The sequence below is a fragment of the Caloenas nicobarica genome, chromosome 2 (assembly GCF_036013445.1).
Source record: "Caloenas nicobarica isolate bCalNic1 chromosome 2, bCalNic1.hap1, whole genome shotgun sequence".
NCBI lineage: Eukaryota > Metazoa > Chordata > Aves > Columbiformes > Columbidae > Caloenas > Caloenas nicobarica.
In genome coordinates, this window is record NC_088246.1 from 54,375,687 (window position 1) to 54,391,274 (window position 15,588).

At 38.8% G+C, this 15,588-nt stretch overlaps 1 protein-coding gene across 1 annotated transcript in view; it reads right to left on the minus strand.

Annotated features, from left to right (window-relative positions):
* Positions 1 to 740: 740 nt before the first annotated feature.
* Positions 741 to 15,588, minus strand: part of ITGA9 (integrin subunit alpha 9) — a 226,059-nt gene continuing 211,211 nt past the window's right edge. Inside the window, exon 28 of the mRNA XM_065629502.1 lies at positions 741 to 3,365. Within this exon, the coding sequence (XP_065485574.1) occupies positions 3,267 to 3,365 (99 nt within the window). The 3' untranslated portion in view covers positions 741 to 3,266. The remainder of the gene's footprint in view (positions 3,366 to 15,588) is intronic.

Consider the following 15,588-nt stretch of genomic DNA (forward strand, 5'->3'; position numbering starts at 1 on the left):
CAAGCTCTGCTGTGCAAGCAGCAGTTACTTCACAAAGGAACTAACATGCAGCTGACAGACAGCAACTTCCAGAGCCCTAGAAGCAATTTCCAAAGTAACCACGTCTCCAGATTTTGATACATTTATTAAATTTCTTAAAAACAAACAAACCCAAACACCATATAGCAAAATAGCACAGCTATTTTCTACGCGTTCTTGATGTATACTAGGTTTTCATAAGATTTTTGGGTTAGAAATTCATTGCAACCAACTGATATTAGTGGGGGTTTGTGTTTGGTTCCTTTTTAAGAAGTGGAAAGGTGCATCTACAGGATTTTATTACTAAGTACTGGTACATTTTGTTGTCAAATCTTACTATTCTGACTGGAACCATATAAGAGCCATAACGGAATTTGGGAAAAAAAAAAAAAATCTGAGGAGTATACATCTAAAAAGAAAGCATGTATGACAACAGAACTATTGAGTACCTAACAGTGATGACACTAAGAATTTATGGATTATTTCAAGAATATGTCAGTAATCAGGCCGACAACTAGATTTTTCACTGCGTGACAACTTGTGGCAGATCAATAGTAGACAATTCAAGTCAGATGTCAAAGAAGTCCAGTGTGGGCTCTATCAAATAGGATTTACTTTTTTTTTTTTTTAACTTTAACCAAATAAGAAAAAAGAATTTTTGCCTTGAGCCAAAAACAAAAAAATGTCCAACACAATACGAAATGCTAAATGGATATTTTACCTTTTTTAACTCTTTTCTTCATAAAATTTAAAAAGATGTTTCAATGGAATACCTAATCTTGTTTTTTAAAAAATTGAAATAAAGCATTTTTGGCAGATCTGAAAGTAATTTTTTGTTTATAAAGTGGAAAGAAGGCATTTCAACTATTCAAAGGGAATTTCCTCCTTTTTTTAATGGAAACTTTCAAATTTGGCTAAATTCACAAATAATTTCACTTGTCCCCTAAATTATTTTTTTCCTGATGGGTTCAGCTTTAGATAGGGCAGATACTGAAAATTTTTACAGCTAAATAAATTGACTTCTTTTCAGTAAGAATTTTAAGCAATTTCTTATTCAAGTCATAGTTGTGAATCAGTCTCATGTCCAACTTCTATCTGCCAGTCTTCGCTATTTCTCAAAACCAGCAAAAATAGATACATTAGGTTTAAATACCAGCAAAACTAACTGATGTCAGAAATATCATACTGTAATGAATTCAATAGCCTCTAAGACAACAGTGCAGTCAAAGGCCATCAGCCTTTTGTTTTTTGCACTCTGATGAAAAATTTACAGTCCTACATAACAGGATCTTGCCTCAGCAGTTTTTTTCAGATTCTGGCTTAAATAATCATTTGCTATATGAAGCCTGTTAAATCACCAATGACAGTTTTAAGAAAGATAACTGAACAAACTAATATTATAGCTTTTCTTGTCAAACGATGAATCAATATACTTCATTCACTTAAAAAACATCTTCCATCTAACAGGTGCACATAGTTAATAAATATTGATCAATACTGTAGTAACAGCAGGCACTTAATGCTGGGGAGTGGGGGGGGAGCAAACAGGAATATGGTCATGGTTAATTTTTAAAATTTGAAGCTATAATGAATTTGGCAAGGAAGAGAAAGGATAAGGCCTGTTCTCAAGCAGATTTCTTGCATGTTCTCTGCATTCTGCATTCAAGTTTCCAAACTTCTCACAGTTCTTTTACCTTACCCTTATGGAAGGAGACATCCTGCAAGAATTCATTCCTGTTTCTCCTTCACCTTCTACCACAGAGCTCGACTCTTCTTTCCCTTACATGGATTTTATACCAACATGATATTTACTTCTTATTTACACAAGGTGCAAAGTACAAGTAGAATCTAAACCCTAGTCTTACAGAGTGCCACTATTTCTATTCAGAAATCCAAGAGCTTTTTGAAGAAACATGGTTGAATTGATTACAATGAAGTTTCTTCTAATTCAAAATATTATTTGCTAAGGAATTACCAGTGAACAAAGTGACAATCTGAGATCCAGTAACATCTGCACCTTGACTAAACTTTCTTCTTAATGCTTGAGGAAGGATGATGTTCAGTACTAGCAATGCCCAGACAGAGAATCTAAGATCCAAAGATCCAAACATTTAATCCTTGCATCCTCTTATCTCTCTTAAAATTACCATATAAACAAACCCATGACTCGTGTATAAAACTCGCAAGGCAGGCCTAATGCTCATAGCTTGTAAAAATTTATCACTTGCTTTGACAGCAACAGATCACAATCACTAACAGTAGCTTAAAAACTATCCTTCTTAACATTAATATTAATATGGCTCCATTTGATTTTTTTTTCTTATTTCCAAGGAATTTGTCAACGCCATAGTGGTTGGGCAATTATATCCTTCTGGTATCTCAACTGTACAGTCCTAGACCATTATCAAAGCACTAGAGACTGCAAGAGAAATCTTCCCAAAGGAAAACATTCTGTGATGCTTCCTTCAGTGAGCAAAGCAAGCTACAAGTCTTGCTACAACGCCACTGAGGAAGCATTTTCATTCTCACCTATTCAGGCCAGTAAAGGCTAGACTTGTATGCAGAACATCACATCTGTGTAATACTTTAGTTTAGTTTATAAATCAAACACCAAATTCAACTAAAAAAAAAAAAGAAAAAAGAGATAATGAAAAGACTTTGGCTTCTTGCCATTAAATTGTCTATATACAACATTACCAAGCCTTGTGAATTAAGCATATAGGATTTCAGCTACTTTTATCTGCAAATCTCTCTTTTCTCTCTTGCATTGAAGTTTAAAAGTACAATAGGATTTATATATACATATATGTATTTCCAAGGATTTAGCCAGATATCAGTGCTTGAGTGAACTATATAGCTATTCAATAGAAACTATAAAACATTGATACAAATATAAAGACATAATATAAAAAGCTTATATTTATAAAAAATATTTTTAGGTAAGTCTTCCCCTGAGGGTATACCACATAGTTGGATTCATAAATATTGCTCTGCACTGCAGCTTGGTTACCAAAGTTCAAAGTTCAGCTCTTAAATGAAGTGTAACTCGCTCCAGTCACCCGACATGGCTGCAGTGATTGCCTCAGGATATGTTCCCTAGTTTGTTGGAGTGATAAAGACACAGCATCAACAGGGTCTCCGAAAAATCTGGAGAAGATTCCTTCTTCCACATATGGAAGATAAGAGAGCAGGACCTATAGGCTAGCGAGCGCGTGTCACATGACTGGGCTTTAGTTTTGGTGGGCAGTTCACTGATTTTTCTGGACCCAGTCCCAACTATCTTCATTCTCCTTTCTGCTTTTTTCAGCCTCAATAATTTCTTTGTACTTCCGGCGGAAGAAGCCCATCTGCGAATCAAGAAAAGATGACAGTGGTAAGTAACAGCATCATTAAATCAAAACTTACTTTGTCAGAAAACGGTGTCCAGAAAAAAGTAGCACAAGTGTTAATATCTAATACCTCCTAGTGCTAATCTGGCATCATAGCTCCTCATTTACATCACTATGAATGAGATCAAAACAGGTCCCAAATCTTCACGAGTACTCTGCTCCTTATAGATGAACAACTCTGAGGGAAGAGTCCTCTTAATGAGACGTGATTTAAAAAAAAAATGCGCATAAAATATTTCTAATTGACAAAGACCAGAAGAGGCAGATACAGGTTTATTGGTTTGAAATAAAGACGAATGCAACATTTGGATCTGAACGTAAAGCCAGGCTAATACTTGAGTCCTGAGTAAATGCTGCCAAAGTTTTATGAACTGTGTCCACAACTGCACAAAACAAGACCAGAGGAATACAGTACACCCACCTCCCAGGACCCGAATTCCAACTATCAGCCTTTTTTGTAAGAAACCCTCTTCTAGAAAAGCCAGCATGGGTTATTGTCTATCACAGGTGCTCCACCACTGTTGTGAAGAGCTCTGCTGCCATTTCAGCGTATCTGTCTCCAGAAGTATCAGCCCACTGCTGTGCAACCACAGGTACTTCTCTTCCTGCCAGCAATCACTCTAAGTTCAGGTCTCAAATTTTCTGTTTAAGGATCATTCATATTAAGATGCTTTGGAGGAAACTGAGAGCTCCAGACTTCTTTTACTTAAATTATTTCCTTGTCCCATTGCCACCAGTTGTATAATTTGCAGCTCAGAAGGCAAAATACAAGCCTGACCCTACAAAGCACAGAGCATCAACAATAACTCCTCCACAAGCTTTCAAGCTGCTGCAGGGCTGATAATCACTTTTGCATATCTTCTTGTTTCCTAAACTCTTGAAGATAGGCAAGCGGTTTTCATTTAAGTTTGGATAAAAACCTCTCGTATCTCTGGTTTTTTAAGTCTTTCAAATAAATAAAAATGCTTTTAATAACAGACTTTGGTAAGCATTCAAGAATAACTCCTCAAACTTAGCAGTGCACTATTGAGACCACTGTATCAAGATTTTGTTCATCATAATTAAACATTTATGTAACTCCTACCATTCTAAACCTGGCTTCTTACTCCTGCTGAGTAAAACATGAGGCTTTATTCTTCCTTTATCAAGCAGTTATTACCATCCTTTATTCCCAAATTGGCTATATGTAGGAATATTTTGTGCTGTTTTGTCACTACTAAGTTTCTGTTAAGTTGGGCATTTTAGTTTCAGTTCTTTAGCAAGTTTAATTTTCTTCAAGTATGTTTTAACTCACAGGAGTCTGAAAGGGAACTCATTCAAACTACTGAGCGTGCTTCTCCAGCAGAGCTTCCTAAAGCCCAGGTCCTCGCCAGTGCCCCAACTACACCCTGAATTCATGGCAACATGAGACTGGACACACGCCACCCTCTCACCCCTTACCTTTGCTGCTTGGCTTCTTGCAAAGGACACAGGAGCTGCAGCGTGGTGTAACAAGCCCCTTTTTTGGATATCTGTGGACCGCAGCCCTGGGGCATGCTATTGATCTAGAAACTGCTGAGTGCATAGATGCACGTTACATGCACACCTGCAATCATTTTGTAAATACACAATAGGCACAAATATCTACAAATTCAAACAAAAACCTACGATTGCAATTTTACAGAGGTCCCACAACCTTAGGGAGGCCCTCATGAATAACCAGAATTAGACCTTAGAAGTAATTTGTTCCTAGTCTTCTGCATAGACTATGGACATAGTCTCCCATCTATCATAAGCGAAGCTTTATATGCTGCTCAATACAGGCAAATGCATGGACAATGGTGGTTCTGTTCTGAAAAAAACACCTCACAAAAGGGACCCTGTTGAATTTTGGAGGGCCATGTCTCCCTTGCCTCCCAGCATCTTTCAGAATAGTATATGCGAGGATTCAGAAAAAGAGAATTAAAGAACTTATCTGGTTCCCTGTTCTTCAAACTTGCTCTAGAAGTCAGATCAAGTTTGTTCTTTAGTAGAAAAATATCATTACTAGTAATTTTTCTACTTGTACCTACAAGCTATACCAATGCAAAGGATGTATTTTGAGAAGACATCCTCAAGATAGCACCATCATAAAAATCCCAGTGAAATTTCACTGTTGATGCCAACATACTTTGGCTCAATGAAGACTTGAAGCCAATAGCAAATGTTTCTATAGATTTTCACAGTCTAACCCAGAGGTGAATTATTTTATTGATAATGGGGGGAAAAAAAGTGTAAGAACCTACTACTTCTGTGTTGTTCTGCCCCAGTAGGATTAATCTTACGTACTTATTTTAGTCACAGGAATCTGCAGATACTCCTTACATATGCTCAGGGAGCAGATGTATTGAAGAAGTGGGTGCCATTTTTGTATTATCGAGTATTATCGAGACCTACATGGTCTGCACATTAGAAAATAAAACTGCCACAGGACTACGTTTCCTAAGATTAACAAGAGAAGTTCAATCTGTAGCTTTTAAAAACAGGTTTTAAACCCTTAAGGTTTCCATCCTTCATGCAAGCACATCCTTGGTTCAATAAAATCCTCTCTAGAAGTTATAATCAAAATAATAGAAAGGCTTTTTAATTTCCTCGAGGGCCAAACAAACAAAAGCAAACTCCTTCCCACTGTTATTTTAATAAAAATTGTCTGTTTGTGAACATCTGCTTCAGGAATTATTTTTAAAAGTTGGTTATGATAGTTTCGGTATTTTACTGTTTTGTTACTGGATACAGAATGCTTTTGTACAACTTTCTAGTAGGGTAAAAAAAGTGAGCTGAAGACCTTAATAAATATTAATGAAGCATGAAATCCTACATTTAGAGGTGACTCCACTACAAAGCTATATATGTTTACTTGCTGTAAATGATCTGGATAATCTAAAATTATGTAGAGGACTTAATTTAATTGCAAGCAAAAAGAGAATCTGGACTTTCAGGATTTTTGGTTTTACATTGTTTAAATTAGTGGTCAGAAATTAGATATGTTTCCCATCCCTGAGAGGCAAGGATGTACTTTGTTATGGGATTCTGTTCCTTAGTGTTAACACCACATATTTCCACTTAATGTGAGAGTCCCTGTCACCACCAGAAAGGGCTTTTTTTTTTAGTAACGGCCATGAAGAAATCACAACATAACCATTGTCTCACAAGAGCCCACACAACCCACATATACATCTCCTTACAATAAACTGATTTAACTAAAAATGACAGCAATATTTACCCAAATGGTGAGGGCTTATAAGTGCCTGTGGCAAGCTGGAGAGAATGAGGGAATTTAAAATCCAGTGAGGAGATACAGGGGTAGCAAAGAGGAGGACTCTTGGACCAAAGCAGGAGAATTGACGCAATATGGGGCTGGGTATACACTGGCTCTTTTGTCACTGGGGCAGAAGTGACATCAGAAGATCTCTTTTCTGTGTCTAATGCAAAGCCCGTAAGAGAACTCAGAGAAAGCAGTGAGAACTGCACTGCTGAGACTCAGTCCTGGGTTTGAAGCAGGGAGAGGAGGAGAGATCCTCAGCTTTAACACGAGTAACGCTGTGATCTCATTTGTGGAATGGGTATCTACAGCGTGCCAATTGTCTCCAACCCACGTTTCATACGCAACGAGCCTCTAATGTTGTTCAATCCTCCCAGACTTTGTTTTCCATATATACAGACATAAGTGTGTATGTGTGTACAAATACAGATGTACATACATGGAAAAGGAATACCCAAGTCCAGAGCCATGACCCCATCACGCAATCTGTGAGTTCACACCACCATATCCAAGGAAAGGACTGAGGACAATATTTTGACGAGTAAATCTCTGCCTGGGGAAGCCACTCACAAGAATAAGAGCTATAGAACATATTTAAAGGAGCCAAGGCGAGAGTATCATGGGAAGCTGAAGGGTTATAGTAGAAGAAGAGATATCAGCCACCAAAGACAAGGCAGGAAATGAGAAAAGCGAACTGTGGTCAGCATTTCAGAGTTGAGTGGAAATTATTTGGGAAGGTAGAGGAGGCCCTATTGAGTTATGGGCCTTTCGGGTCAGTGCAGCGGAAAGAAAGGTCTTGGGAGCGGGACACTGCTCAGCACGCACTGTGCTTTACTCTTAACCCTGGCAGACCTCACCAGAGGGCAACTGCTACACCGGGGTACCATGTCCTACTTCGTTTCTTCAGTGTACAAACACAGAGGAGAAAGTGGGCCATTGAACACTTTGGGAACATAGGGGTAGACCCGAAATCCTGGGGCTAGCAGTGTCACTCACAATGGATTCACTTCCCAGGGAAAGAAGAGAGCGTCTGAATTGTCTGTAAATCCACGAACTGTCATGTTTCACATCTGCCGTGATAAACTGCAAAGATATCTACTTGCTTTTAAACAAATCCAAACAAATTCAGGGAGATCCAAACAAAATGGAAAGAAAAAGCTGGCCTGGTCTTTACCAGAACTGACAAACAATAACCAGTCCTTTCTGGAGGTGCTTCAAGTAAGTATTGGAGCTGCTATAAATAGGTGGCTTAGATTCAAAACCTGAAACTATCCATAGGTTTTACACACATCCTTTAATTTAGTTATTCCAGCCCATGTACCCTTTTCTAGCATAACCTTACTGCCATCTACAGTATATGCTGAGCAGAAAGCATGTTCCATCGAACAATAAAGCAATAGAAAAATCTGTGTTACTTGTCAGCAGGGGAATTACACCTGTTTTTGTGAAGTTATTTATTGCCATGCAACAGCACTGTCAAGTCCTCTACTCAGTCTTATGCATTTAAAATCTCTCTCAATAGTACACACAACTCCCTTTAGCTGTCATGCCAGGTTTAAATCCCTTAAAAAATCACGGATAAGTCGTATCTAACAACAGTTGCATCAAGTTGCATTCTTCAAGTACTCACACAAACTGAAAACTTCAAAGTGATTTCAAAGTGTTGAATTAACATCACAATAAATTATTGCCTTTTTTTTTCCTGTTGCTATTTTCTGCACATCCAAAGGCTGATCACAGAATTACTGGACTTTATATTTTTCTAAACTCTGAAAGTACAAACATTTAGCCAACATTTCCTGCAGTACCATCCTGTGGCTCTCTCTCTAGGGTGCCAATTATAAGCATGTTTGAAGAGTGACGATACTGCAAAATAAAATTTAACCTACAGTTGGGAAAAAACAAAGCCGATCAGAGGGCAAGCAATATCACTACCTTGGCTACAGTCACTGTTGAATAAATGTCTAGAGCACTCTTACAATGTCCAGTGGGGCTTACTCTCCCAATGAAATAAAATAGTTTGAAACGTGGATTGTAGAAGAATGGTTATGTTTTGTATTTTCTTAAGTCTTCTCCCCATTAACATAATCTATTAAGAAAAAAGAAAAAATTTATAAGAACGGTTGCTGACCACTGTAAAAATAAATCATTATGTCTTGATTTGCACTAGTGTTCTGAGAATATAACTGAGCTACTAATATAGGTTTGTGAACGACAATGTTCAAACAGAATTCAGAACTATATCAGGGAGTTCTGCAACTTTTTGTACAATTTTTAATTTTCTCATGTATACTGAGGTACTAAGCTGCACAGAAAAAGTGTTGATTTTTATCAGTATAGCTCTGCTAATAAACGTCTTCTAGTGGAGGTTACAGTACAAACCAACAGTTAAAAAGAAAAGAGAGAAAAGTAGTGACATAAGCATAACTAAGAAATAAAATGAAATTTAAGAACCACTGAAGAAATCTCCCATAGAACTAGGCTTTGACAAGACAGTTCAGTACCTTAATCAGAAGCTGTCTTTCCTATATTATACAGCATTTTCATCCACTGCTAAGCACTATCCAGCTATACTCGATGAACAGTTTTCACTCAGATCCTGAATCTTTTACAGCCACATCTCTCTAATCTAGGCAGAACTCCCAAGTCATTCATCTTGTGGCCCTTCAGTAATCTTCTCCTCACCTTTTTTGAGTACATGCCCTTGGGCACTTCCCCTTCTCATAAACAGTACCACAGATAAAAACCATGCAGCTAAACATGGTTCAAAGCGGGGCCAGGAACCTCACCCAGAGCAAGATGCCATCAGCTGGCTAATCAGCAACACCTCCAATCTCTGCAAAGCAGAGTTGCTGAGATGGGAAGTACAGAGTTTTTCCCCATGCAGATCAATCACTGATTATTAAGTGCATCTCATTTTACTACTGCCAAGAAGGCAGGAAAAAATGCTTTGCACTTGGGTTCATGTGGCCCTGGATAATTCTGGCAAGCCACCAGCTCTAAGAGGATGCACCGTTTCCTTCCTCCCAATTAAAGGGCCCTTGCCACAGTACAGAGGGGTCACAAACAGATATTGTGTATCATTTTTTTCCATAGCGGATTGGCAAACTGCCACCGCCTGGGCCCCCCTGTGAGGAAAAGGCATGTTTGGAAAGCAGCCACGTGTCTTGCCTGTAGTTAAAGGAGAAAATGTATATTTAGGAGGAAGGACGATAATATGGCTAAGGTAAGCTCCCAAGGACTCCAGTGGTCTGGCTTTCACTATTCAGTCTTCCATTGACATTTGAGAGGCAAATCCCTTAACCTTCCTGTAACGTAGGTCCTCCTTTGCTCAGTGAAACACGTACAAGAAAATAAATACATATGCTTCAAACATCACCATTCAACAAATGCCTGGGGTGGGTGTGTGTATGTATGCACATAAAATGTATACTTAGTGTATATACACAATGCTATATATACTCATGTGGCTGGGGAACTGAGGCAAAGAGTTCGACAGCTTGCTCAAAGATAAGTTCTCCTCTACAAACACTTTGTTTGGCTACTACGGAACAATTTCATACCTTGCATGAGTATCTGATCCCAATGTATTGCAACAGATAGACATTGCTATGGCAGAAAAGAATTAGCAACGTACACAAAATTGCATTTGAGTGACTTAAGATATTACTGTTGGTACCTAGGGTGAAGATCTGTAGTCCACAGATTTTAGAAGGAAATTTATTGCACATGCTGTAGTAGTAAAACAAATATTGTTTTTAAACACACATTTTATCAGGCTGTTACTTTGTAATGTTGAAATAAGAAGAAAAACTTTAAGTGCCTTTTTTTTCCCCCTCCCAAGAACAGTCAATTTATAAACTTAGCTCAAGTGGTCAGTAAATAAACTATTAATGTAACGAAATGCTTTATGTCTATCTCAAAGGCCAAATTTTCAAAAAACAGTCACTAAGGTACCTTAAAGTCGATACACAATTCAGACTAGCGGCATGCACGGAAAAGATACATTTAGGTGTGTGAAAGACATAATTGCACACAGAGATGGACACCGGTACAGACAATTTAATTTACTACTTTAGTTTCTTTAATATAACATGCCTTGCTGTTGTCACTGATGCTGGAGTGTCGCCCCAGTCTAAACATGAAGCCCAGTCATCAATAACTTGTTCCTCTAACCGCTTCTCATGCAACTTTTCTCCCAGGAGTTGTTCAGTTGGCTTCAACAGACCTACTTGCTAATGCAGTGAATAAAGCTGGTGGTTCTCATGTCTTACCCTTGAATTATCTTTACCTTGTAGATAAGATCTAGTTTGCCTCCGACAGACTAATTCACCTAGTGTTTGTTTCATTTGTGCATACATAATGTATCTTGTTAAGGACTTTGCACTTGCAGTACTTCAGAAACAAAGATAACTCCAGTTAATGGACTTTTAAAGATCTTTCAGTGCTGAGTTCTGGTAACTTGAGTTTAATGAAAGCATGAACTTCTTGCAGGATGGTGACTGCGTACAGTAACTTGCACAACAGATGTTACCAGTACACTTCGCCAACATTAAAACTTATAAACACTTTCAAATAGTTTAAAGATTTTTTTCCTGTTGCAAAATTTTACAAAGTAGTATATTTCTTAAAAAGTCATAGAACGAACACAGCCATCATCCAAAGTTCATCTCTGATTATCAGTCTCAAAGATTAGAAAGAAAACAATGTCTACTGCAGATATGTCTGGACAAATTACTATATACTGATTTCTTAAATCTCAGCAGGGAATAGGACAATAATTAGATATATTATTCCTGCAAGTGCAATTAATTTAAGACATATCTCAATCTATATTTTTCATTTCCTCCCTAAAGAAAAAAAGAAAAACTACTGAAATATTTCTGACTTTGTATGAAAAACAGAGACTAAACATTAAAGACTATTTCTGGAATTAATAAAAAGTAGCTTTACAATTGCATTTTGATACATTTGACCTGCCAAAAATATTTGCATGAAAGTTGTGCTGTGTCCATAATTATCAGAATAAATTACTTTCATGGGTTTAGCTGAACTAGTAGGAAATGGCTATGGCTGGTTTAAGTCACAACACAGAATTTCCCACTATGACACCAAGCTTAAAGAGAGAATTCAGACTATGCAAGTCACATTTTCTCTGTTCTTGGCATTTGGGTCTGAGGGATGGTAACAACTTCCAACAAATACACATGTTGTGTTCCAGCAGTGGGGAACCTTGGAACCTTAGGTACTTATTTGCAATTTTTCAGTCTACACACATGTTCTTTTTCTGGTTTGGGCTCCTGAAAATGCTATCTGTCTTCTTTTCAGAAAGAAAATCTGAATCACAACCCGACTTCTCTCTTGCCAGTGGGTCCCATTTGTTCACATGGAGAAAAAAGCTGCAATGCCTGTGATGTTCTCAAAGTGCCCTGGCAGACACAGCTCCTGTTTGGAGGACACTGAGACCAGAGAGAACACTCAGCCACAACGTTATTGTTGTACATTTACATAGCTCATTTTATCCGGAAAGATAACAAAGGCATCTCACAAGTACTGGACACACACCACCACCGAAATGCTGCCAACCTTCCTCTTGAGGGTGGTGAACAAATATTACGTGGTAGCCAGCAAACTCACTGGGGAAGGCAGTGCTTTGGCTACAACAGCAGCATTAACTGTCTGCTTGTGTAAGGACAAATAAAAGATGTGCAAACACAATCTTCCTCTAACATCTAGTCAGAATTCAAAAAGTACAGCAAATCACCTAAATAATCTACTATAGAAAACCCAACATTTGAGCCCCTGTTGCCTGAATACAAACCCTTTCTGTCTGGGGAAGCCAAGGGTCTACGAACATTTTGAGATGCTCACTTTGGTCCAAGAAAAGGAAACGTAATAAAACACAGTTTTGTCTGTTCTTTAAGAACAGAAATAGACTTCAAACGGTCCACCTACCTTCTGCCTGGTGAAAATGACATTATACAACCAAGCACATCTACTGACCTGTTTGCTCAAGGTTTCCTAGGTGCTATACATAATGAAGATCCACCCATACTCGGGAGATAATACGGGTTTGGTTTTGAATCACAGAAACAAATTATCACCTGACTGCATTTTTATTATTTATAACAGGATAATACTGAAAAAGCCCAGTTCTAGGCCTACCAAGTCTAGAATCTGTGTCAAGTAGTATCCCCAAGAAGCCTACATAAGAGATAGCAAGTAACAACTTATTTGAAGCAACTAGATAAACGGGTAACAAAAGCAACAAAATGCAAAGTTTATCAGAAAAAAACCTCTCAAGAATGCAATGATTTGAGGACTACAGAAAGAGCAATTTCAGAGAACACAACTGAAGTTATAGTATTTGCAATTTTGATGGACAGACAGGACAGGTATGGGCTACGTAGTTCCTGTATGTAGGGATCGTAATTTTATAAGTGATACTAGCCAAAAAACGAGAGGACAAAGCTTAGCAGGAACTTGGAAGAAAGCGTGAGAAACTACTGTTGTTGATACGATTTTGAACTGAGGAGAGATGGTGGAGAAGAAAACAAAAAGAAAGAAAATGGAGAAGTATTTCCCTTTACGAGTTCTGAGACAGCTGGTGCATCTGTCTACATCTCCACAGGGAAGACCTTTGTAATCTGTGAAGTCCACCCTTCCCATCACTAGCCCCAGGTAAGTGCTCTCACAGCAAGTTGAGCCAACTGCCTTGTTTATCTTAATATCAATTATGATTCTTAATTTTAAAGCATCACCATAATAAATAATGGTTTATTCTTGGAATTATATGTAGAGAAAGGAAGAAGCATGTGAACTCTGCATAGGCACAGGAACTTTCATCAAAGATGTGAAACACCACTCAGTTTCAACAGGTTTCTTGTTCCCCACCTCCAAAACCTACATTTGTAGCTATATAGCTGTGATAATGGCTAGGTTACACCCACCTGGGAGACTTTTTTCATTGAAAAATAGGCAAAGAAAATGGTTTTTGGGCTTTTAATACAGGATACAGAGCAACCACTGGCAAAGAATAAGTGCAGAGATTGTTTTTTTCCTCTGCTGTATGTTTTGGCCCATTGTAAGAAGACTTAATGTTTGAGGCCCTAAGTAAGGGAAAGTGTCTCCTTCCAAAAAGGAAAAAAGAGTGGGTTTTGCTACATAGGTGAATTTCGAGTTAGCTTTAGCCTTGGTTAGCTTCAGATGTTTTCTGAATGCTGAGACAATATGTGAGGCAATGGCAACTACTGCACGTAGAGGAATAAAAGTGTTCTTTGAAAGACACTTGTACAGTCACAGAAAAAAGTCATCAGGCTTCTCCAAGCAAGAAGCCCACACGCACCTTTGAAAAACCTGCTTGGGTTCGTCTGGCTTTTTTTAAAGACCTTCATACTTCATAAAGCAAGCTTTATAGTTCAAAGTGTGTCCCTTAAAGCAGTGCTAGCAAACAGCTGCATCCACACATACAGCCTCTGCTTAAATGAGGATTTTTCAAGTCCAGCACTCGGTAGGATTCAGACTCGCTGTTGGTAAAAGCCAGCTCAAAGCATGCACTAACTCAGCTCAGTAGACAGAAATGTCTTCAGAATATTTCTCCTGAAAACTAAAAAATAGTCTTCAAACTCTCATTTTAAAGACAAAGGGCAAAAGTGTTCTGTCTAGCACATACTGAAGAGCAAGAACCCTCTGGCTAATCAAAAACCAATATACATGGGTGCTATTCTGCTTGTCATTCTCCTCTCTGCAATTCTGTCAAAAATCCAGCACATGAAGCAGAAGAGGGTCATCACATAAAGACACTCAAGAGATCAATTCTTTGCCCCAGGAATCCACAAGCTATAAAACAGTGCTAGAAACCTCATTTTAGACAAGTCAGAGCTCGGATACCTCAGGGACAGGCTCAGTTCAGAAAGAAGCTTAAAGTCTAGATAAAGAAGTTTAGATATCAGTTCAGCTCCTGTGTTAAACAAGCCACAAATAATCAAAATCAGCATACTGCAATGAATACAAATTTTTTGTTGTGCAAATCACTTCCACAGCTAGCTCTACAGATCACTCAGCTGCCCAAGTGTCCAGTGTGGTACTCACACATCCCCCTCCTTTACACCCTCTGGGCACAAACCTTTTTTTTTTTCTGTGTGCTTTATCTAAAACTATATGGGATTGAATAATTCACTCCATAACTCAAGCCAGTTCAAATGTAGAAACTTCAGTCCTCAGCACTGTAAATCACTACTATTATTAATAGAATATATATTGCTATAATACATTACGCTTCAGTTTTTCATTTGCGTGGTGTATGCCAATTCTCCCCTGTTTTATGCGTGCATAAATCCACTATGCCCAAAGGGGACCTTGGCCCTGTGCATGGCTGCAGCCCTGACAGCTGAGGGAAGGATGCGCGGGACAGCACTCCCCAAAATAACCCAGCCATGACCGCCTTCCCCTCCTGAACTGTTGCCAGTGCTTGTGAAATCATGGGCTTGCCTACCAAGTGGATAGTTGGCCTGAAGCAAAGCGACCTCCTCCCCTGCTCCGCTCTCCACAAACATGTGGAGGCCACCAAAGAAGTGCAGGCCAACCTCCGCAGTACAGGGCAAGATGTATTGCTGTGGGCGACAGCATGAGAGCCCCTCCTGCTCCTTTTGCATATGGGAGAGCAGAGGCGAGGAGCCAGTCGGCAGAACGAGCTGCGCTACAGAGGAGCCGGCAAGAGTGGGAGCACAAAGGCATCTGGAGTGCATGAACAAGCGTCAGGGTAAAACTGGACTATCCAACAAAATGAGCAACTTCTGGCAGCGTGCCTTATGCACAGCATCTCGTGGAAGTCGGGGAAAAGCTGTCCACCTCCTCTGAATCTGTATGCACTTAAACCAGAGGAAACACAGTGTCTACATG